Consider the following 25,151-nt stretch of genomic DNA (forward strand, 5'->3'; position numbering starts at 1 on the left):
TGTGATTTTGCTTTTTCAAACCCCAAGCTGAGCTCAAATGTTTAGTTTCTTTTACACGCCACAAACAAATCCACTTCAGTACGGTTTGTGTAGCGTTCGCAGTAATTGCAATCGTAGAAAAGTAAATAAATCCGTAAGCTAGACAGGCAGACAGACAGACAGAGGCAAGATCACTCGAACGTAATCGAGCCTTAATAAAAAATAGAAAAAAAAAAAAAACAAGAAATATAATAACAACAACAAAAAACCTTAATTATCCGGCTATTCAAAGTAAAGATATATCTATAATCTATTCGCAACGAAACGGAGTGCCGTTCGGCCTAGACATTAGCTGGTCCGGTCAAATATTTGAAAACTAGTTTCCAGTTGCAGAGAAAAGTTTTTTCTATTTTTTTGTGAAAAGTGGAAAAATTAAAAAAAAAAAAATGTGAAATTAAAATGAAAAGTGAAATTCAATATCAAAAACAGAAAAATGTTACTAATGGAGATTTAAAAAAAAATACAATGAAATAATTATCTTCTAAATCTGTTTTTAAATTTCTGTTCAATGGTGATTGTAACTGAATTCTTTTGTGCGACGTCTCCACTGATATCACAACAAATATTCGCTTTAAAAAAATATGTGCAATTAAAATGCAATTAATGGCTGAGCAGAATAATTGAAGAATAAAAAAAAATACGAATAAAAATATTTTTATTTCCAAGAGAGTTTAATATAAATATATGAGTATACATATATTGATATATGTCTGTTTGTACATAAAAAGCGTTGATTTGGTCTAGCAACATTTTGTAAACTGCTCTAAGTGACAACTTAAATTATGACAACATCGTTTGTTTAAGAAACTCCTAAAAATTGGGGACAGCATTACAGGCTCGATGTTTCAATTTCGGAACAAAACTAAATATTTTAGCCAAAAATACAAAATGTTAGTCAATTCCGTTAAAAATGTTATTTAGACCACAACAATTTAAGGATATATGAAGGTCGCTTAAAAACCTGGATCCACTAAACACTTTAAATATTTTAGCCAAAAATACAAAATTTTACTCAATTCAGTTGGAAAATGTTATTTTGACCATTGAAATGACGAATAAGTTTTGCGACGATTTTTTGTAGAACTTCAGGATTACTCAACATTTTGAGCCTTTCTAGGAGATGTACCAGAAGGGGTGGACCGATATCATCTTCATACGCTCAAGCAGAAATTTTGTACACTGCCCTAAGTGACAACTTAAATTATGACAACATCGTTTGTCTTAAAAACCCCTTCAGCTAAAATACATTATTTAGACCATCAAAAATACGGCAATTTAAGGATATATGAAGGTCGTTTAAAAATCTGGATCCACTGAACATTTTAAATATTTTAGCCAAAAATACAAAATTTTAGTCAATTCAGTTGAAAATTGTTATTTAGACCATTGAAAAAATACAAAATTTTAGTCAATTCAGTTGAAAAATGTTATTTAGACCATTGAAATGTCGAAAAGTTAAGGATATCTATGAAGGCCCTTTCAAAACTTGGGTCCACAGCGAACAATTTTTGCGAGGATTTTTTTTAGAACTTCAGGGATACTTAACATTTTGACCCTTTGTAGGGGAGGTAACAGAAGGAGTGGACCGATATATCTCATCTTCACACGGTCAAGCAGAAATATTGTCACTGCCCTAAGTGACAACTTAAATTATGACAACATCGTTTGTCTTAAAAACCCCTTCAGCTGAAATACAATGTTTAGACCATCAAAAAGCAGACAATTTAAGGATATATGAAGGTCGTTTAAAAATCTGGATCCACTGAACATTTTAAATATTTTAGCCAAAAATACAAAATTTTACTCAATTCAGTTGAAAAATGTTATTTAGACCATTGAAATGTCAAAAAGTTAAGGATATATATGAAGACCCTTTCAAAACTTAGATCTACACCGAACAAATTTTGCGAGGATTTTTTTATAGAACTTCAGGGATACTCAACATTTTGAGCCTTTGTAGGGGAGTTACCAGAAGGGGTGGACCAATATATCTCATCTTCACACCAGACTTTTTGATACCCTAATTTATGATACCTTACACCACTTTGCATATTTAGTAGAGCTTCACATAACAAATAAAAGTTTTAATGGCGAATTTATGAGAATTAAATCATACCAACAATGATTATACGGGTTGTCCATATTCGACGGACCTTTGGGCCCATTCCAATCGACGAGGCTTGTCCGCAGGCAACATTCTTTGCGTTAATTGAATTTTGTACGGGAACAAATGCAAATCAATGCGAATAATCCGTTGTAAAGTGGACCGAGCCATGCCCATCTGCTGAGAACGGCGTTTTTGGGATGTTCTTGGGGACCTCTCAACACTGGCTCGTACGGCAGCGATATTCTCGGCCGATCGCCTTGGTCAACTTTTATATGGCCTCTTCGGATTAGAAAGAGCCTTACCAGTCGAAAATTTTTCGTATAAACGCTTAATGGTGTTCTTAGAAGGCGCACTTCTCACATTTTTTAATGTTTTAAAAGCACGTTGAGTTTTCAAAATTGACTTCTTCTGTTGAATGTAAATTTCAACTATTTCAGAGCGCTTGCGTGGCGTGTATTGGTTTATGGTAAAAATCTGCTTGGACTGACGCTTCAAACGCGGTATGTCATTAAGCGATGTGACATCTCTTTCAAAAGTTATGGCGATGGGTCCGTCGAATATGAAGAACTCTGTAGTACTAATTAAAAGTCCAAAGGAACTAATAATATATGGGAGGAATATCCTCCTCTGAATCGATTTCTACTAAATTTGCCGAGACATTTGCGCCTTTTCAATTCGGGGTTGTATTATCCATTTTTGATGCACAATTGACTAGAAATCGGATAGATATATATGTGAGAGCTATATCTAAATCTAAACCGATCTTGATAAAATTTGGCAAAGGTATTTCTGAGTTGCATTTAATATATTTCCCCAAATATCGTTGTTACAGAGTGCTTATTACGGCTGGGGAGGACAAAAATAACAAATCGCTTGAACAAAATATATGGGAGCTATAGCTATATCTGAATCGATTTTGATCAAATTTGGCACACTTATTTTCAGGCTTAATTTGGTCATACGTGTAAAAAGGCATACTATTCGGACTGATATTACACGTTTGGTGCACAATATAAGGTAAACCGGACGAAGATATATATGGGAGCTATACCTTAATTTTGACCGATTATCTCCTATTTCAACAGGGTTCGTCCTTGGGTCAAACAAATGATTTGTTCAAAATTTCATCTCGATCGGATAGTAAATGCGACCTGTACTTTGTTTACAAAAATACATGGACAGACAGACGATCGGACATGCATAAATCGACTCAGAATGTGTTTCTATGCAGATCATCAAAAGGAACTATGGGTCTTTCTCGCTTCCTTTTGCCTGTTACAAACAAATGCACAAAGACATAATACCCCGACCACCTTGTGGTGTGGAGTATAAATTGGTACAATGGGCAATATAGGTCCACTCTTTCTGGTACCTCCCCCCACAAAAGGTCGAAATTTTCAAAAAAAAAAAAAAAAAAAAAAAAAACAATTTTCTGCACAAAATGAGAAACCATAATCCAATTCTGCTCCAACTTGCGAAAATGGACAATATCTGTCCACTCCATAAAGTACCTCACCACACAGAGGGTCAAAATTTTGAATAATTACAATTCTTATAAAATGTGATGTAACAGCCTGATTGTTTTCAACTTTCAAACATCCAAATAATTTTATTAACCCAAGGTCTAATAATATGGAATATATCTATCCACTCCCTCTGGTACCTCCCTCGCAAAAGGTCGAAATTTTCAAAAAAAAAAAAATTCTGCACAAAATGAGAAACCATAATCCGATTCTGCTCCAACTTTGCAAATCCTAATATTTGAGTCAGTCCTAGGTCAGGTGCGAAAATGGACAATATCGGTCCACTCCATCAAGTACCTCCCCACAAAAGGTCAAAATTTTGAATAACTATAACTCTTATAAAATGTGATGTAACATCCCGAAATTAACATCCTATTCCATTTAGACTTGGCACATTTAAACATTTCTATCAACACAGGATCTGTTATAAAAACGATAGAGATCGGACCATTCCTTCTGGTACCTTCTCCACAAGGGGTTAAAGTTCTGAATAACCAGAACGTATATAAAATTCGAAATAAGCATCAGGTTCTCTTACATTTCACACATTCCATTATTTTTCCTAACATAAGTATACTCTGAAGATGGGATATATCGGTCCACTCCATGTGGTACCTCCGCCACAAAGGCTCAAAATTTTGAATATCCATGAAGCTCATAAAAAGCGAAATTGACATCCGATTCCATTCCAGACTTGGTATATTTTAAATATTTCCATCAACACAAGATGTGTTATAAATATGGTAGAGATCGGACTATTTCTTTTGCTACCTGTCCCACATAGTGTTCAAGATTTTGAAAAACAAAACGCTCAAAGAAAACGAAATAAGAATCCAACTCTCTTCAAATTTCACACATACAAATATATTTGCTAATGCAAGATCTGTTGTGAAGATGATATATATCTGCCTACTTCACCCACAAAGGGTCACAATTTCCAATACTTATATCTGTCATAATTTGCGAAACAAGTCGGCGATTCTTTACAACTTGTTGTAACTAAATATCCTCTTAACCAGAAATCTGATATAAATATGTAATTTATCGGAATTTATGATTTCGCATAAAATTGGATATAAAAGTTCGATATCCTTCAAATTTTGCAGATACCAATATTTTTATCTGTATTAGATAAAAGTCTGAAAATGGAATTCTTCGTCCGCTGTATCTGGCACTTCACACATATATCACCGGAATTTTTTCAAATTTGGCATTTGAAGTTCGTAACGGATACTAGAGCCTACGACAGAAAATTGTCTGTGCAGGTCCACGTCTTCATATAGCCCTCATATAACGGTACCTCCCGATATTAGGTACATTTATGATTTTAGCGGCATTATTCAGCGGAATTGTTTCGAATTTAGTATTCGAAGTTCGCAATGGGTACTACAGCCTATGACAGAAAATTGTCTTTGCAGGTCCACGCCTTCGTATAGCCCCCATATAAAAATACCTCCCGATATTCGGTATTTTAATGATTTTAGCGACATTATAAACAGAATTTTTTTCAAGTTTGTAATGGCTTTTGACAAAAGTGGCCTATGCAGGTCTATGTCCTCGTATAAACCCTAATATAATGGCTACATTCGGTATTTTTAAAATTCTAACAGAATTTTTAGCGGATTTTATTTGTTTTATTTTTATTTATATATTTTTTTTTTTTTAAATTGCCAAATTCATTCCAAATGGTGGAGGGAATTCAAAGTTCGACCCGGCCGAACTTACAGCTTTTTTACTTGTTTTTACATATTAAATATCAAATGTTTCTTAAAATATCAAATATATAACTACTGGCTCTTTAGCCGGAAAATATGGGTAGACATTGGAGCCACAGTCACACAGTTGCTTACAAACAGATAAGGAACAATTCTAATCGATTTTCGAATAGCTTTCCACAAATAATCAAAATTTCTCTTTATATTGTCTTGTAGACAAAGAGATTGTGGTAGGTTTCTTTATGTTTATCAAACAGATTCCAACAAATTCATGAGATCGTCGTCCATTGCAAACTTATCTGCCAATCAAATTGATATTTTTTTCCTCAACACTCCGGAAAATGCCAATCGCGAAGATGTTTTCTTTTTTTGTGTGATTTATTATCAGTGAAACGTAAAACAAGTCAATCACCATTTGACACCATTAAAGTGAATTATTTGCGATCCACCAGAAGCGGCAGCAGCAGCTGCAGCTGTAATGACCGGCAGTTTGTCTTTAGATTTCTATGCATGTGCAGTGCCAGTGCGGTAAAATCGAGAGTGACAATTTTGCATATAAAAAACGAATAAGCTATGGAATACTAAAAACAAAAGGAGTGCAATAAGAAAAGAAAAAAAAAAACAACAAAATAAAATTTTGAAGAAAATATTTTTTAAGAAAAATTCAAAAATAAGTGAAAGAGAAAGCTATAATGATTTGGAAATATGCGGTGGTATCATTGATATTCGCTCAATATTTGTTGACGGTATCGGCATTTGGTAGTCCAGCCATAGAGCCGGATACAAGGTAAAGCTTTATTTCGTAACTGACAAAAATATCTTAATTTTTTTTAGTACAAACTCTCGGATTTTTTTTTTCTTGGGCATGGATCCGGATACCCGTATATTTTACTTGAAATCCTGGTCAAAGACCCGGATTAGATCCGGATTTACGAAACCAATATTGACAATATGAGTAAAATTTTAAAGTTAATGAAAATACTTACCTTTTTTACCTACAATGGACCCGGATACCCGGATATTTTACTCGAAATCCGGGTCCAAGACCCGGGTTTGATTCGGATTTACAAAACCTATGGAAAATAGGTATCATTTGAAAGCTAATGATAATACCTCTGTTTTTTACCTATAATTTTTTTCTTGGGGAATGACCCGGATACCGGGATATTTTACTCGAAAAATAGATTAGATCCGGATTTACTAAACCAATATTGACAATATAGGTATCATTTGAAAGCTAATGAAAATACCTTTATTTTTTACCTATAATTTTTTTCTTGGAGAATGGCCCGGATGCCCGGAATCCGGGTCCAAGACCCGGGTTATATCCGGTTCAAATAAACCGATATTGGCAATATAGGTATAATTTAAAAGCTAATGAAAATAACTACCTTTTTATCTATATATTTTTCTTGGGGATGGACCCGGACAATCGGATATTTTACTCGAGACCCGGGTTAGATCCGAATTTACTAAACCAATATTGACAATAAAGGTATCATTTGAAAGCTAATGAATATACCTAACCAAACGATTCGGAAATCATATCTAAATTGTCACGTCCGGATCCAAGGAAAATAATTAATTGTAGTTTATTGGAAGGGTCTATATTGTGTAGAACCAAAAAAAGAGCCTTTTTGACTTTTGGGGGTATTAAAAAAAATTCCGGGTCCAAAAAATCAAATCACACAACTACTGAACAGCCTTAAATAAACATGACGGGTTATTTATAACGGTTCTGGAGTTGCATCATTTGATTTGATTTTTGGACCCGCTTAAGTTAGGTATTTCCATGGTTAGTATTTTCATTGTTCGTATTTTGGTTAGGTATTTTCATAAGCTAACTTTATTTTTCATTATACCTATATTGGGGTCTTAGATTCGGATTTTCGGCTTCGGGAGTTGTATCATTTGTTTTTATTTTTTGGACCCGGTAAGGTTAGGTACTTTCATTCTTGGTATTTTGATTAGCTACCTTTATTTTTCACTACGATACCTATATTGGGGTCTTAGATTCAGACTTTCGTCTCAAATATCCGGGTATTTTCCCAGAATCAAGGAATCCGAGAATTTTTACTACACTTTTTCAGTTATTGTTCGAATAATTTTTTATTTAATTCGAGAATTTCATTTGTAGTTCGAATTATGCCAATGCACACTAGTTCAAATGACCACTTTTTCTGTGCGAAAGTCGAATTTCGTAAGGGCGATTTTATACTGATCATTGTTGCCACCATGTAGGGAATAGTCCAAAATAACGTAAACTTCACTTTGTTTTTGTAAAATGTCAAACACCGTTTGACTGCAATCAATCAAAGTTACACGTGTAACACGTTATTAAAAGACTGTTTGCGCAGCCTATTATTTTCTTAAGGTTCAAGTGCTCGTTTTTTTAGCCAGTGGAAATAAATGACGGAAATTTTGAAGTGGAATACAAAATTATAAGTGAGTACTTATGTCACAGTTAATTAAAAGTGTAGATATCGTTTATTTACAAAAATAAATGCTGACTTATTTACATAACCTCAAATTTGTTTAAGTGATTTTTGATTACGAGTTCATGTAAGCTTAACAAATTTCGGCGAATGTCGGCAGACAAAAAGTAAAAAGAAATGATTCAATTAAGATGTAGTTAATTGATTCTACTTTACTATAAACCGCACCTTTTAGCGCTATTCAGGAAAAATCGTTTTTCTAGGTTACCATGCTATAATAAGAGGCGAGATGTTTAAAGTTTGGCTGCATAAATGTTCGCAAAAGAAAAAGCTTGCTAAGGTTGTCAACTATGTCGTGAACAAAATTGGTGCTGACGATATTTTTCGAAGATTCAATGAAAATCTTGAAAGAAAAAACGCGTTTATTCTGCAAATCTTTAACATCAAAATACGAAAAACTTGGAAAGAATGCTGACAAATTTAGATTGGAAAACTGCGCTTGGCTTACGGATAAAATTATTTTCGAAATTAAAAAGCAAACTGCAAAAGTCAATAATGTTGGTCGCCCAAAAGCTATTCGGCTGTTTGTCGCCCAAAAGCTCAATTTTGCAACAAATTTCAAACTTTTTGCTTTGCTACAGCTGAATTTATTCAAAATTGTGTCCTTGGTTTGCCGATGACGCCCACTTTATTTAAGGTTCTTAAACACTCAAAGGAGATACTTAATAGTTCTATTTTGGCGTTGGGTTTCTGCTGAATCGCGACATAAAATGTATAAATCAGACAGATTACATCATGCACGTACGAATAAACACATTAATAATTTTCGAGATAGTTTTAACAGAGCTGCTGATACATCAGATCCACTGATTTCTACAAAATATTTAAACAGACGTATTCAACATCAAAAGTCTTTGCAACTACAGTATTTTTTGCTTACCTGCACAATCAAAAATTGCACGACATCTTGTGCAGCAATGCCCAAAATGCAGGTAGCTTCATTGTATTTGTCTGCACAATGAAGCAGGTATCTTTAATTTTACTTACGTGCACAAAAAGTGCAGTTATCTTTAATTTTCTATTCGTGCACAACAAAGCAGCAGCAGCATAACCATCTTTTAGTGTGGGAGAGGAAGCGAGAATATGTTTTTAATGCATGCTCTTTTCTTGTGTTGTTATTGTTTTTGCGAATACAAAAACGAAGTGGTAGTTTTTAGTGTCTTTTTTGAGTTTGCTAAAAATTTTCTTGTGCAGATAAATACAACTTTTGTAACCAAATTAAAAAAAAAAATTACCAAATTTTCGAGGCAGGAATGTCCAATGTGCAGCTATCGATTGGGCACTTAAATACAATTCAAATAAAGGGATTCAGAAAAAAATGGCATAAAAAAGTTTTTTTGGTCTGAAAAGGCCAATGTGCAGCTAATGTTGATGCAGGTAAATAGAAACCACTGTACTATGAAGTTGTTGAAATGATAAGTTCGTTTTATCCAACCCAAGAAGTTAATGAAGATGAGACAGGCGACGAAATCAATGAAAATGATACAATGTCAAATTTTCACTTTCTCCCTTGATGCCTCAAATAGCTTATGTTTAGAAAATGAATTACATATATATGGTGATTTAGAAGAAGAATAAACAAATATTTCAAACAAAATATACATACATAACCCAAACATTTTTTTCGTTTTTGAAAAATTATAGTACTTTTCGCATTACTTATTCAAGATGGTGATTATGTGACTAATTCTAAGGGGGAGGGGGAGATGACTGCTGGTATTTTAAAATGTAGTTGTGGTAGAAAAAATCGGTTAATAACTTGTGTCAAAAATCAAACTGATTGCAAAATGTCTTCTAACACCACACGAGCACCTACATTTATCACTATGACTATTTAAAAAGTTTGTGAATGTTAAGTCATGTATTTTTTGTTTAATTTACTGATATTACACTTTCTTTAACGCTTGCCTTCATTTTAGTTTGAAATAGTACAATATTTTAGTTGCAATTAATTTCGCACAGAAAAAGTGGTCATTTGACCTAGTGTGCAATGGTAATTGGAATTATACCAATTTTAATTCGAATTGTTTCATTTTTAATTAAAATTGTTTCAATTTTTTCATCGATTTTTAAATAGAACCGATCGAATTACAATTGAAATAATTCAAATTACAAATGGAATAATACGAATTACAACTTGTTTTATGGAAATAATTAAATTTATATATGGAGTAATTCGAATTACAAATAGAATTCTCCAATTACAATTAAATGTTTCGAATTACATCTGAAAAATCTGTAAACTAGACTCTATACTAATTTTTTATTATTCAATCTTGAATCCTTACAGTGACCAATGGATCTGTACGTCTACGGAACTCTGCCAGCTAGATGATGCCGCAAATATTGGCGATGCCAAGCGCTATGAGAGTCAACATGATTGTCGTATGTCATGCGGTAAATATGGTGCCATATGGCCGATGCCAACGGGAAGTTGTTCTCTCGCACAGGAGCGCATACATTTCGATCCGTGGAAAGTGCGATTTAATGTCGTCGCTCCCAGTCCAGCCTCAACACAATTTATACGTGAAACCAATCGTATCTTTGTCAGCAATATTATCAAGGAATGCTTACGAAATTGCACCCTGGAGCAGAGTAAAGAGGTGTTGGTGAAGGCAACAGTAAATTCATCGGATTTAACGTTAGATTGGTCAACAGATGAATCGTATCAGTTGGTGATAAGAACAACAGGTGGGGCACAACAAAATATTGAATAAATATTTTTTATTAAGAGTAGGGATTAAAATATGAAATTAGCACCGAACGTCAAAATGTCAAATCTCCACCCAAAATTGAAAAAAAATCCAATAGTTGAATTAAAAGAATCGAAAGTGGAATTAAAATTCTGAAATTTAAAAAAAATGGAATTTTTTTGTAAGTTTCCAATGGGGATTTTTTATATATTTGCCTAATTATCTAATCGCAATTTTTTAAAATAGTTTTTCAAGGCTCTAACCGTGAATTTTTAAAATATATTTTTAAGGCACTAATCGCGGATTTTTTAAATATTTTTTCAAGGCACTAATCGTGGATTTTTTAAATATTTTTTCAAGGCACTAATCGGGGATTTTTTAAATATTTTTTCAATGCACTAATCGTGGATTTTTAAAATATTTTTTTTCGAGGCAATAATCGTAGATTTTTAAAATATTTTTTAAGTTACTAATCAAGGATTTTTAAAATATTTTTTTCGAGGCAATAATCGTAGATTTTTAAAATATTTTTTAAGTTTCTAATCACGGATTTTTAAAATATTTTTGTCAAGGCACTAATTGTTGATTTTTAAAATATTTCTTAAGTTACTAATCAAGGATTTTTAAAATATTTTTTTCGAGGCAATAATCGTAGATTTTTAAAATATTTTTTAAGTTTCTAATCACGGATTTTTAAAATATTTTTGTCAAGGCACTAATTGTTGATTTTTAAAATATTTTTTTAAGGCACTTATAGTGGATTTATGAAAACTTTTTTCAATGCAATTATCGTGAATATTTAAAATATTTTTGTCAAGGCACTAATCTTGAATTTTTAAGATATATTTTCACTAATCGTGGATTTTAAAGATATTTTTTCCAAGGCAAAAATCGTGGATTTTTAAAATATATTTTCAAGGCACTAATCGAGGATTTTTAAAATATTTTTTCAAGGCACAAATCGTGGATTTTTTAAAATATTTTTTCAGGGTACTTATAGTGGATTTATGAAATTTTTTTCAATGCACTTATCGAGAATTTTTAAAATATTTTTTCAAGGCACTAATCGTGGATTTTTAAAATATATTTTCAAGGCACTAATCGAGGATTTTTAAAATATATTTTCATGGCACTAATCGTGGATTTTTAAGATATTTTTTCTAAGGCACTAATCGTAGATTTTTAAATATATTTTCACGGCACAAATCATGTATTTTTAAGATATTTCTTCTAAGGCACTAATCGTGGATTTTTAAAATATTTTTTCAAGGCACTTATAGTGGATTTTTAAAATATTTTTTCAAGGCACTTATAGTGGATTTTTAAGATATTTTTTCTATGGCACTAATCGTTGATTTTTAAAATATTTTTTTAAGGCACTTATAGTGGATTTTTAAAATATTTTTTCAAGGCACTTATAGTGGATTTTTAAGATATTTTCTAACGCACTAATCGTGGATTTTTAAAATATTTTTTAAGGCACTTATAGTGTATTTTTTAAACATTATTTTAAGGCATTTTTAAAATATTTTTCAAGGCACTAATCGTGGATTTTTAAAATATTTTTTTAAGGCACTTGTAGTGGATTTTTTAAATATTATTTTAAGGCATTTTTAAAATATTTTTCAAGGCACAAATCGTGGATTTTTTAAATATTTTTGTTGAGGCGCTAATTGTGCATTTTTAAAATATTTTTTCAAATCACTTATCGTGAATTTTTAAATATTTTTTCTAAGACACTAATCGTGGATTTTTAATTTTTTTCAAGGCACTTATAGTGGATTTTTAAAATATTTTTTCAAGGCATTTATAGCGGATTTATGAATTTGTTTTTTTTTTTTCAATGCATTTATCGTGAATATTTGAAATATTTTTCAAGGCACTAATTGTGGATATTTTTAAATATTTTTTCAAGGCACTATTCCTGGATTTTCTTTAATATTTTTCAAGGCACTATTCATGGATTTTTTTAAATATTTTTTCAAGACACTATTCGTGGATTTTTTTAAATATTTTTTTCAAGGCACTATTCGTGGATTTTTTTAAATATTTTTTAAAGGCACTTATCGTGAGTTTTTAAATATTTTCCAATCGAGGATTTTTATAAATATTTTATTAAAATATATCAGGACTAAAGTAATTGATTGACTTACTGACTTAAGGAACGCCAGGACCAAAGCAAGAATTTTGAAATTTTGGGTGAGGGTCACTCTTGGAATGAGGTTTACCGATGGAGTGTATGATGCATGTTTTGGGGGACATTCGCTTTATAAGTGTATAAAAAGTACTCAAATGTACTTCATTTGGTACCACTTAGTATCATGTGAACGGTTGGAGCCGGAATCGAGATTTTTTTTTTGTAAATATTTTATTCAATTTTGTTTTTTTGTAAGAGGCTCACAGAACTTTATTTAAAATCATGGATTTTTCAAAAAAAAAATTTTATATCCAGTTTTTTTGTTAAAAAATAGTTTTAAAATATCTGTATTTTTCTGTGACGTTTTCAAAGCTTATATTTTTGAAAATATTTTTTGCCATGGACATTTATCGTACATTCTTAGACACACTTATTTTTTTATATTTTGACTTTTTAAAAATGCTCTCCGGAAAGACTCGTTGTTTTTTTAATTTGATTTTTTTTTTAATATTTAAGCATTGTCACAACATGGATTGGAAAATTTTTTGGATTTGGATTTTAAAATTTATGAGCCCCCAAAAATTTATTTTTTAGTTTCAATTACTTATTTTATTAATTTGAAAAAATAAAAATTATTTTTTTATTATGTTTTCCAGGCACTGCCACTTTTGTGGATATCAAAGCCCCAACTGTATATGGCGCCCGACATGCCTTCGAAACGTTGAGCAACCTCATAACTGGTTGCAAAGAGTAAGGCAATTATTCACTTCATTTAGCATTTAAAATTAATTCAAACTTCCTTCTTTTCATAGTAATGGCCTTCTTATGGTAAGCTCCGCTAGAGTCACCGATCGTCCCATATATCCCCATAGAGGTGTGCTCTTGGATACGGCAAGAAACTTTATGCCATTGAAACAGATACGCAATACTATCGATGCCATGGCTGCATCGAAGATGAATGTTTTCCATTGGCATGTGGTAGATACGCATAGTTTCCCCTTGGAAATTACAAGGGTGCCGGAAATGCAAAGGTAAGAGGATTCATAAATCCTTGGGATTTTAGAGAAGCTAAATGTGTTCTCATTTATAGATTTGGAGCCTATGGAGCTGGTAATACTTATTCCCGTATCGAAACCTCAAACATGATAAAATATGCCCGCCTGCGTGGCATACGTGTCCTCATCGAAATCGATGGTCCCTCACATGCTGGCAACGGTTGGCAATGGGGTCCCATGGCCGGCATGGGCAATATGGCGGTTTGCATCAATCAAAAACCCTGGAGAAATTATTGTATTCAACCCCCCTGTGGCCAATTGAATCCGCTCAACTCCAATATGTATTCGATAATGAAGGAAATCTATGAAGACCTAGCTGAGGTCGGACCCCCCGAAGAAACCATACACATGGGTGGTGATGAGGTTTACATATCCTGTTGGAACAATACCCAAGAGATAACAAAGAAAATGCGTGAAATGGGTTATGATTTGTCGCTGGATAGTTTCTACAAATTATGGTCACAATTCCATGAGAAAAATCTCGAATCCTGGGATGAGGTTAATCAACGTCAATATCCACATTTAAAGGTACCCAAATCGACAATTGTGTGGTCAAGCCATTTGACAGATCCTGAACATATTGAAAAATATTTACCCAAAGAAAGATTTATAATTCAGACATGGGTATCGGCTGATGATCCATTGAACCCGGTATTGTTGCGTAAAGGTTATAGGGTGATTGTATCGACCAAGGATGCCTGGTATTTGGATCACGGCTTCTGGGGCAGAACGCAATACTACAACTGGGCCAAGGTCTATAATAATAAAATGGAAAATAATTCGAATATTTTGGGTGGTGAGGTGTGCATTTGGAGCGAATATGTTGATCAAAATTCTGTGGGTGAGTATTTTGGTTTAAACTTTTTTGTGAGGACATCCTAGAGGAGTTCTGGAGATACGTTATAGAAAGGACATCTAGAGTTGTTTTGTGGATAGAAGATATTTTTATACCCTCCATTATATTATGAAGGGTATATTAGCTTTTTTAATCCGTTTGTAACTTCTCGAAGTATTTTATACTTCTCAAGTATAGAATTATAGATCCCTATGGCTGAGTAGAAGTGTTTTTTTATCGCAGCTGATCTTTTTGTTTATTTGCTGTTTACTTGCCTTAACTACGTATATATAAACAAACGTTGGATACTATATAGCTGAAACATAATTGCATTTAGCGGATATCTCGTATTGAATTGTAAAATTTTTGGAAAATTTGCAATTTTTGTGTGTTGCATAATCCTGCTGTGTTGCTGTTGTTGCTTTGTTGCTGCCATTTGTGGTTTCTTCTGGACATTTTGTTTTTTTGTTGCTGTTTGCTAATAACCTCAGTTATGCCTGCCGCCAAATGTAAAATTTGTAACTATAATGTTACGAAGACACAGCCTAGTGTTCTTTGTAAAGCTTGCAACTGCTGGGTTCATACTCATTGTGCAAACATTGATGACAAAAACTTAAATGTATTGAAGTCGGTAAAATCGTTTGCTTACATTTGCCCTTCATGTGAGCCGAATTTATGCAGCAGCTCTACCAGTGATGGTGTCGTTGACAAAATTAATAGTCTGACTGCTAAATTAGATAACTTTATTGCTAGTTACCAGTCGCAGCAAAATAGTCTAAAAGTTGTTTTGGATGACATAAAGAAGGAAGTGAGTTCATGTATTGCTGAAATGAGGACTGACATCAGGCAATGTAACGACAATGTGCAGCGGACGAAGTTTGTTGCGCTTGAGAGGGAAGACAACGTTATGCATAAACGGATGAATCGGCCTGACATCCTCATAGGAGGGTTGCCTGAAGGTTTGGATGATTTGGAGTTGCCTGTTATTGCATTGGGATCATTCTATAACATACCTATAACCAGCCAGGACATCAATCATGTATGTTATATTAATCGTAGGAAACAGATTCTTGTTAAATTTAACAAAGTTGCGTTGCGTGATAGTTTGATGAGGGAATATTTTAAAACTCGTAATCTTCGAATCTGCGATCTACTGGGCGCCCAAGGTGTTGCTTTAAATAACAGGGTGTACCTTAATGATCATTTTTCGCCTGCTGCATCACATTTAAACTTTGTCTGCAAGAAACTGTGTCGCCTTAAAGTAGTCAAAAAATTTAAGATTTTGAATTCTGATCTCGTAAAGGCATGGCTGGTTTTTCCTGATGGTAGAGAGGATACTTACAACGTTAGTCAATGTGAGTCATTGCTTGCGGATTCGGAAGGCAATGGGAATTGAATTTATATATGAATATAATTTTTTCTAATTAAAATTTCTATTGATTTTTTTTCTTAATTATTTTAATTTTCCATTAATTTAATTGTTTTCAATTTCTTATCCTGTTTGTGTGTTTGATCATTTTATTCTTTTATACATTTTGTAGTATTCAGCTGCGTTAAATTGTATTTATTTTTCTTAATGAATTTTTTGAAATTAAATTTTATTAGTGTAATTCTGTTGAATTCTTATAATTGGTTCCCCGCCACAACTACGTCTTATGTATTTGATGTCTTTTAGTACTAATTTGGGGCCGGTGATCAGCAACAATGATTATATTAAATCCGTTTTAATTTCATGTAGTAATAAGTTCAATATGGCTCATATAAACTCACGCAGTATTAGGCCATCTATGAATTCAACGAAGTTTTGTGAGCTCAAAACTATTTTATCGGGATCAGGCTTGCATTTTCTTGGTGTATCCGAAACTTGGCTAAAATCTGATATTCCAACTAGTGCAATAAATGTACCTGGGTATAAATTTGTGAGGAATGACCGTCGATACTCTAGAGGTGGTGGTGTTGGTATATATATTTCTAGTGATATTTCTCATAAAGTCGTTTTCAGATCTTCTGTGATAGGTAAATGCGAATCGCTTTTTATTGAGGTTATGTCCGGCGATGAAAAGGTTCTGTGTGGTGTTGTGTATCTTCCTCCTCCAGGTGATATTAATGTTTTTGAAGATATTCACAGCGATTTATTCTTGGAGTATTCAAAAATTGTTATAGTGGGTGATTTTAATGCTAATATGTTTGATCCGCATAAATCTACGTCTGTCCGTTCAGTCTGCTTCCGGTTAAACTTGTCAGTTTTCCATAATTCCAAACCTACTCACTATGATGTTACACATCGTGCGTCTTCGCTGCTTGATTTTATGCTGGTAAATGATTGTGCTATGGTACATCTGTCTGATCAGGCAATATGTCCATCGATATCTGACCATTCACTCATTTTTGCATCGTTAAATATAGGTGTTAATACTTTTTGCGATTTTGTTGAGTATCGAGATTACTCTTGTATTGACTGGCCGGGTTTTTTTTCTCATCTATCAGCCTTTAATATTGATATTCTGAATGTTGTGGATGTTGACGCTAAATGTTCTCAAATATCAAATCTTTTTTTGGGGTTGTTTGATTTTGTTCCTTTGGTACGTAGAAAAATGCGATCTGAAGATAATTGGATTAGTTCAAATCATATTACACTTGCCCGATCACTTCGCGATTTGGCTTTTAAGGCTTACGTTGATAATAAAAGCAATGATAATTGGAAAATTTTTTGTCGTTATCGTAATAGAGCGAAGTTAGTTATTCGTCGTGAGCGTAGAAAGTATTACTCTAAGAAATTTAATACGTTGGGTTCAACTGCTATGTGGCGTTTTTTTAGGGCTTCGGGTTGTATTGGTGGTGATGATGTGTTTCTTGACATTGATGTTGATGATCTAAACTATTTTTTTCAACATAGGAACTCACATATGCCTAATATTGATTTGCAATTTTCGAACGCACGCAGTGATGGATTTTCTTTTAGTTGTGTTCGTATGGAAGAAATTATTGTTGCACTTAGCAGAATAAAGTCTAAATCTGTCGGAGTTGATGGAATACCTGTGGATTTCTTAAAACTAATTTTTCCTTATGTGTGTGATATTGTTTTGGATTTGGTTAATTCTGTCTTGATGTCGTCTGTGTTTCCTTGTTTGTGGAAGCAAGCCCGTGTCGTTCCAATTCCGAAGGGGAATGTTGTTCATAGCCCTGATGATCTCAGGCCTATTTCAGTTCTCCCTGTGATGGCTAAGGTGTGTGAGCATGTTATGAAGGACCAAATACTTGCTCATGTTGCAAGCAAGATATATAATGGTCAATTTGCATTCCGTAGGAATCATAATACCACCAGTTTGCTTCTGTACTTAACTGACTTAGTGAGATATAACTCGAATCTTAAAAAAGATACTGTAGTTGTTTCGTTGGATCTAACAAGGGCATTTGATTCTCTTTCTCATCAAATATTACTCTGGAAACTGATGTATGAGTTCGATTTTTCTGAGACAGCTTGTAACCTTATTCTATCATATTTGTCCGGTAGATCCCAATTCGTTTACTACAATGATAGATCTTCAAGTGTGTCACTGCTTTCGTGCGGTGTTCCGCAGGGCTCTGTATTAGGCCCTTTGTTTTTCATTTTATATGTCAATAGCCTTTCTGAGTGTTGTTATGGTGAGAATTGCACTCCTCTCTTATATGCGGATGATGTGTTTCTCGTTTTTACTAATTCTTATATTAACCCTATTGCTTTTGAAAGCGAAATTAATAATTGTCTTGTTCATATTGGACAGTGGTGTTTTGAAAATTCTCTGGTTTTGAATCCGTCAAAGACAAAGGCTCTCAAGTTTGGCAGTCATGCATATAATCTCAATATTGCTCTCGATGGTAATCTCATTAGTTTTGTAAGCTGTCATAGAATGTTGGGTATTTTGGTAGATGAGAAACTTTCTTTTGAGACTCATATCGGTTCCGTTCAGAGGAGAGTTTTTGCTATTATTCGCAGATTATATGGCACCAATTTATTTTTACCATTGTGGGTTAAAAAGAGGTTGGCGAATGCTCTTTTAATGCCTCATATTAATTATGGGCTTGAATTGGTATCTGGTACGATAAATAGTTTTTGTTTAAGAGTTAAGCGTATAGTTAATGCTATCGTGAGATTTGTGTATTGTTTGAAGAGACGTGATCACATCTCAAATTTTGTTATAGATTTCTTGGGAGTTTCTTTTGAACAATTTTTATCCGTTAAGTTATTGCATTATTTTTACAAAACAATCAGAGGTGGAGTTCCTAGGTTTCTGGCTAACATGTTCAGTTTTTCCAGGTCAACCAGGAGTACTCAGATATTAATACCCAGAATAAATAACTTAACATTTGAAAAGTCCTTTGTTGTACGTATTGCACGTTTGTGGAATTATCTACCTATTGAGCTTAGAATTTTTTCCCATTCTAATAATGCCTTTCGTTTAAAAGTTTTGAATCATGTCCTGTATCCTGGTATTCATCCCATTTAGTTTCGTTGTTTTGAGCTTTTATTATCTTCGTTTTACCCTTTTTTAATGGTTTAATTTTCTTTATAGTCAAATTTATGGTTACCTTCCTTAAAAAAAAAAAAAAAAAATAAAATTATTTGCTTGTTGTTGGTTATGATGCCCCTATTGATTCATTTTTTTACTTTTGATTTTCTTTCTGTAGTTTTGGCTGGGGAGCCTTTTATATCTTGATTTTAAATAATGTGATAGTTTTTTATAAGTTATTTTTATTTTTTCTACTTGGTATTGAGTACCTTATTAATACAATTAATTGGCCTTGGAGGCTTTAGTATTAAGTATGAATTAAATAAATAAATAAATAAATAAATAAATAAATACTTCTCAAAGTATATATATTATGGATCAGCCTAAAATTATATGACGATCTAGCGATGTCGTCTTTCTGTTAAACATCTCGCTATCTTTCGAACGAATTCAGATAGAAGGCTATTATTTACCGGAATCGTTTCAAATTTTGTATTAGAAGTTCTTAATGTGTACTACAACCTATGGCAAAAAATTTCGTATGCAGGTTAACGTTTTCGTATAGCCCCCATATATCGGTACCTCCCGATATTCCATATTTTGATGATTTCAGCAACAGTATTCACTGGAACTGTTTCAAATTTTGTATTTGAAGTTTGTAGTAGGTACCACAGCCCATGACAAAAAATTCCGTATGCTGATCCACGTCTTCGTATGGCCCCCCTATAACGGTACCTCCCGATATTCGGTATTTTGATGATTTCAGCAACATTATTCACCGGTATCGGGTACTACAACCTATGGCAAAATCTTTTGTATACAGTTCCACGTCTTCGTGTAGCCCCCATACAATGGTACCTCCCGATATTCGATCATGAATTTAGCCACATTATTCATCGGAATCTTTTAAAATTCCGTATTTAAAGTTCGTAATGGGTAGTAAAGACTATGACAAAAATTCGTATGGCCCCCATATAACGGTACCTCCCGATTTTCGGTATTTTCATAATTTTACCGACATTATTTACCAGAATAATTTCAAATTTCGTATTTGAAGTTTGTAATGGGTACTACAGCCTGTGACAAAATTTTTTGTACGCAAGTCCACGTCTTCGTATAGCCCCCATATAACAGTACCTTCCGATATTCGATATTTTCATGAATTATTTAAAGTTTCGTATTTGAAGATCGTAATGGGTGCTACAGCCTATGAGTATAGCCCCCATATATCGAAATTGTTTTGACATTTTTCAAGTTCCTTCCAAATGATGGAGGAAATTAAAAGTTCGGCTCTATTATTTCTACACAAAGAAGATTACAGGTACAAGGTCTTATATTTAGAAAATCTATAGAAATCTATAGACCCTAGAAGATATTCTAGAAATAATCTTTGAAATATGGTACTGTAAAATACCCTCTTTTTTAGATAGAATAATTTGTGGAGATCTCCTTGAGAAGTTCTACCGACATTACACTTCCTGATGTTGTTCTAAATTCATTTAAATAATATCACCTAGAGGTCTTCTATACACCGTAGAAAGTATTCTGCAAATAACGTCTGAAATATTGAACTGGCAATCTATTTTAGAAAGCAAATTTCTAAAGAACTCCTTGAGGCCTTCTATCGACATTACACTTCCTTATGTTATTCCAAAAGTCTTCTACAGATATAACCTCTTTTGAAAATCTTTCAGATATTAAAAAAATAATCTTTTTGTCATATTTCATTTTTAAATGCTTTTTCCTCTTTCAGAGGCCCGTATTTGGCCACGAGCTGGAGCTGCGGCTGAACGTTTATGGTCCAATCCCAAAACAAATTCCCTACAGGCACAATATCGATTCTATCGCTACAGAGATCGCCTGATATCTCGAGGCATACGGCCCGATGCTGTTGTGCCCAAATGGTGTATACTCAATGAGGGCCATTGCTTTTAAAAACCACCGAGATAAGGTGTTTGGGTTTGTGCGTCCGGTTCATGGGGAGATGGATTTGTTTATAAATAATCTTAAGACTTGATCTTTAAAAGATCTATTTGACTTTAAGTGCCTTGTTTTTGAGAATAAGCCAAATATTTTACTATACTAATAATAAAAATAAAATTTTACTATATTTATTGCATTTGATAAAAATCCAAAGATTTGAATAAAATTTGTCCATTGAAAAATAAAATTATTTCTATAAATTCGAAATTATTTAAGATAACCCTGATCGATGGCATGTTTAAACATATCGGCAATACGCTGACGTTTATGTTGCTCCTGGAATGGCTTCAAGTTCCAGACATCTACCAACACCGAGTCAGCACTTATTTCATCTAAATCAGCAATTTCATCTTCTTCCAGCATAGACATGGGCAGTGATTCAATACCCATGCCACAACCAAAACGGGCGAATTCTTTCAATTCATCCAAAAGAGATTGCCATGAGAATACCAATTCTGGATTGGCTCCCAAATCTTTAATTAAATCACAAGCACTTTCATGATAGGCCTTGAGCAGGCTTTCGTAGTGGGCTTCACGTAATTCATGGCTGGTGCAGGAATAAATAAAGAATGAAATGTCCACAGCCAAAGAGGCACAGCGGGCCAGTTGGAAATCAATTATTTTAATGGCTTCTGGTTTGCCATCCTGGCTATAGCGGGTTAGGAAATTTGGTGTCCAACAATCGCCATGGCCAAAAACAGTTAGTTTTGCTAAAACAAAAATACATTATTACATTATTTTCTAAATTCCATCTTTTTTTCACTACTCACATTTAGATGACACCAAATTAATTTGATCATCATACACCTGTTCGGCCTGCAAATAGTTGTTGGCAACTGTCTCATATTTACTCTCAGGATATGATTTGCTCACGGCGTCTTTGGCCACCTCACAGGCCAATTTCATGAAATCCAAATACCATTTACGATTTGAATCGGCATAATAGGTTTCTTCCAAACATTTACCCGTCTCTTCGAAGAGTTCCGGTTCCAAAGAATTCAATGCCAACGAAATACCATGGAATCTACCCAATGTACGCATTGTTAGCATACATTCTTCTAGAGTAATATAGCCTTGGCGATCAGGTGAACCATAACCCAAAAAGCTAACATCTTCCAATGCTATAAAATCATTTTCGCCATCACAATACGATGCATAACATTTGGGATATTCGGTAAACGGATTTTTGGGATTGCGACGCTTCTGGAATTCTTCCAAGGCGGGTACAACTTTCAGATAGAAATTGATTTCGTTACGAAAGAAATCGGCCGAACGAAATACTTTGCGACGTGCCAAATTATCGGGCATTCCCTTGCAAATTAGATTGACTTCAATATTGGAGCTGAAAGAGAAGTAAAGAGAAAGGAAAGATGAGTAAAAATTTTATGGAAAATTAAAAATGTGTTTTTGAACATTTAGAGACACGTCTTATTTCAAAGGAAGGGGACTGCAATAAAGGAAAAAATGTTCGATTTGATATATCTTAGATTCCTGAGTACGACAATATAATTTGCTTTCTTGGGGAAGCCCGTAATCCCAGAGTGATGGTATTCCGTCATTGTTTGGCTTATTTCCCATGTTTGCAAGACCAACCAAAGCAATGGTTATCTACGAAAAGTCTTCTACATCAGGCGGGAAGTTAAAATTGTAACCCTTGGACAGACTTTAATACCGGCTACCCGATTGAATCTCCTCTTAACAAGTTAAATAGTATCAGACGGTTTTGCCAAAAGATTTATACCCACAGCCTTCAGCTATGATTATTCTATCTGTTGACCCTTTATGTGCGACCCTTGACGCTTTTCCGAAGCAGTTAGCCGATATTGTCCAATTCGTATTTGACCTAAGAAATGGACCGATCTCTACCATCTTTATAACAGATCTTGTCTTGATAGAAATATTGAGATGTGTGAAGTTTGAAAATAATCGGACGATTATTTCGCATTTTTATGGCTTTTTGTAATTAAAAATTTGAACCCTCTGTGGAGGAGGTACTGGAAGCAGTACATCTTCACAGCAGATCTTGTGTTAGTAGAAATAATGGGATGTGTGAAATATGAAGAGAACCGGATACAAATTTCAGATTTTATTTATTCAAAATGTTGACCCTTTTTGGGGGAGGTATTAGAAGGTCTCTTCCATCTCAACAGCAGACTTTGTGTTGATGGAAATATTGAGATGTACCAAGTCTGAATGGAATCGGATGTTAATTTCGTGTCTTGTGAGCTTTATGAATATTCAAAATTTCGACCATTTGTGGTGGAGGTACCAGAAGGATTGGACCGATACATTTTATCTTCATTGCAGATCTTGAGTTAATAACCAATATTGTGATATGTGTAATTTGAAGACAATCGGACACTTATATCAAATTTTACAAAATTATTCAAAATTTTGACCCTTTGTGAGGGAGGTACTTCAAGAAGTGGACCGATGTTGTTCATTTTCTCAACTGACCTACCAAAACTGGAGCAAAATTTTGTCTGTGCAGTAACATAGTTTTTGAAAATTTCAAACTTTTGTGGGGTATGTACCAAAATGAGCGGACCGATTTTGTCCATCTCCGAACTTGATCTAAGTTTGATAACAATATTACGATGTAGTTTCGACTAAATCGGATACTTCCTTCCAAAGACATAATCTCCTGAACAGAGTGTGGTACACTACACCACCACCACAAATATATCGTTTACTAAGGATGCAAGGGGTACCCTGTTATTTTCTTTCTTTTTTTTGTGATTTTAGAACTTATAACCGAAAGTGTCCAGTTTTAGCTTAAGCTGGAAATACATAAAGCGCATATTTGGCTGGCTTCTTCGGAAATGAACAAAGGAGCCTAGGGCCAAAATCGAACTTAGTCAACCTAAACCTCCTTTGCCAGCCGATGACTTAAGCCATCCAAATATGCTCTTTATGTATTTCCAGCCTCCACCTCCATTGTTTGGTAGTTTCAGCATGTTGCTATATTTTCTTACTAAGTTAATGAATTCCAGATTATTTTTCTGCTTTTTTTCAATATGAACAATTGAAATCCAAAATTCTTAAAAAAAATAAAGAATTTATATTCATTTTTTTAACTTTTTCCCCATTTAATATTGTTTATTAAACTCACCCATTATCTTCATTAACACCATAGACGCACAAACGAAAGACGCGACTTAAATATGAATCGCCTTTTTTGAAACCTTTTCCGAATTTATGTGAGGTGTATTTTGTGCCTCCAGCCTTTTTGATGATATCCTCCAATACAGCTTCGGTGAATTTGGCGGAAATATCCGATAAGCTCATGTTGGCAACTATGAGAAGAAAACAACAATAAAAAGTAACTATTATATTGAATGTTATAATTTATAAGGGGCAAAAACACTATAAATTCAAAATGTTTATCAAGCTTATCTCAAGTATTCTTTTTCTCAACAATTATTGTTTAATTTCAAATTGTAGGCGCAATTTTTTGACGACAATGATAAGCAAAACTAACAGACATGATTTTTGAACTCTCTTTTTTATCAAAAACAAACACAAGAGAAATCACAGGTGGTCAGTTTCTCTTTTAAAGTAATGCAATGCAAAAACTCTATGCAAATAACAGAAACATTTCAGTGAAGTTAACATTGTCAACATTAAATTTGATTGTTCCTCTTTAATAACAGCCAAAAAGCCGGTTGATGATATCAAATAGAGGGTGTTCTGTTATTAAACACGCAGTTAATAAACCATAATAATTCTTTATTCAACAATACTTTGATATCCGCTAAATTGGTATACATAATTTTTTGCAACTGGCGCAAACAATTTATATTTTTTTTTTTTGTAAAATTTCATGATTTTATAAATTTGTGAACTGAAAACTTTTGTTTAATAACACAGAACTGTATAGCACAAATATTTTTATATGTTTTTTAACTCACTTTGATTTTATTTTGTTACCGAAAAAATACGATAAATTAAGGTACAGGAGTAATACTCAACGTTCCGACAGTTAATGAGGAAATAGTTAATTTAGTGTACACATCAGCATCAACTATCCACTTACATTTATTTGGTTTATTTAGTTGACACAGTTGATATTGCTCGTA

The 25,151-nt window shown here is 33.5% G+C and overlaps 2 protein-coding genes across 6 annotated transcripts; one reads left to right on the top strand and one right to left on the bottom strand.

Moving 5' to 3' along the window:
• LOC101896517 (chitooligosaccharidolytic beta-N-acetylglucosaminidase) lies at positions 1–21,296 on the top strand. Of its 5 annotated transcripts, none has more exons than XM_011293562.3 (7): positions 1–121; positions 5,885–6,171; positions 10,170–10,570; positions 13,366–13,459; positions 13,522–13,740; positions 13,800–14,605; positions 20,843–21,296. In XM_011293562.3, exons 2-7 carry the CDS (start codon positions 6,077–6,079, stop codon positions 21,022–21,024), a joined length of 1,797 nt encoding a protein of 598 aa, XP_011291864.2. In that variant the 5' UTR covers positions 1–121; positions 5,885–6,076; the 3' UTR covers positions 21,025–21,296. The 5 variants fall into 5 exon arrangements, with proteins under 5 accessions (XP_011291864.2, XP_005182019.2, XP_011291865.2 ...); XM_005181962.4 differs by having other exon boundaries at positions 4–121; positions 5,874–6,171; XM_011293563.3 differs by lacking the exon at positions 1–121 and adding an exon at positions 144–270.
• Positions 21,185–25,141, bottom strand: LOC101896697 (Ecdysteroid kinase). The gene is made up of 4 exons (XM_005181963.4): positions 24,984–25,141; positions 24,185–24,368; positions 21,843–22,414; positions 21,185–21,782 (listed from the first exon to the last, which is right to left on the bottom strand). The coding sequence occupies exons 2-4, from the start codon at positions 24,358–24,360 to the stop codon at positions 21,280–21,282; spliced, it is 1,251 nt and encodes a 416-aa protein (XP_005182020.1). The 5' UTR covers positions 24,361–24,368; positions 24,984–25,141; the 3' UTR covers positions 21,185–21,279.
• Positions 25,142–25,151: the final 10 nt, after the last annotated feature.

This window comes from Musca domestica, unplaced genomic scaffold, assembly GCF_030504385.1.
Source record: "Musca domestica strain aabys unplaced genomic scaffold, Musca_domestica.polishedcontigs.V.1.1 2, whole genome shotgun sequence".
Taxonomy (NCBI): Eukaryota; Metazoa; Arthropoda; class Insecta; order Diptera; family Muscidae; genus Musca; species Musca domestica.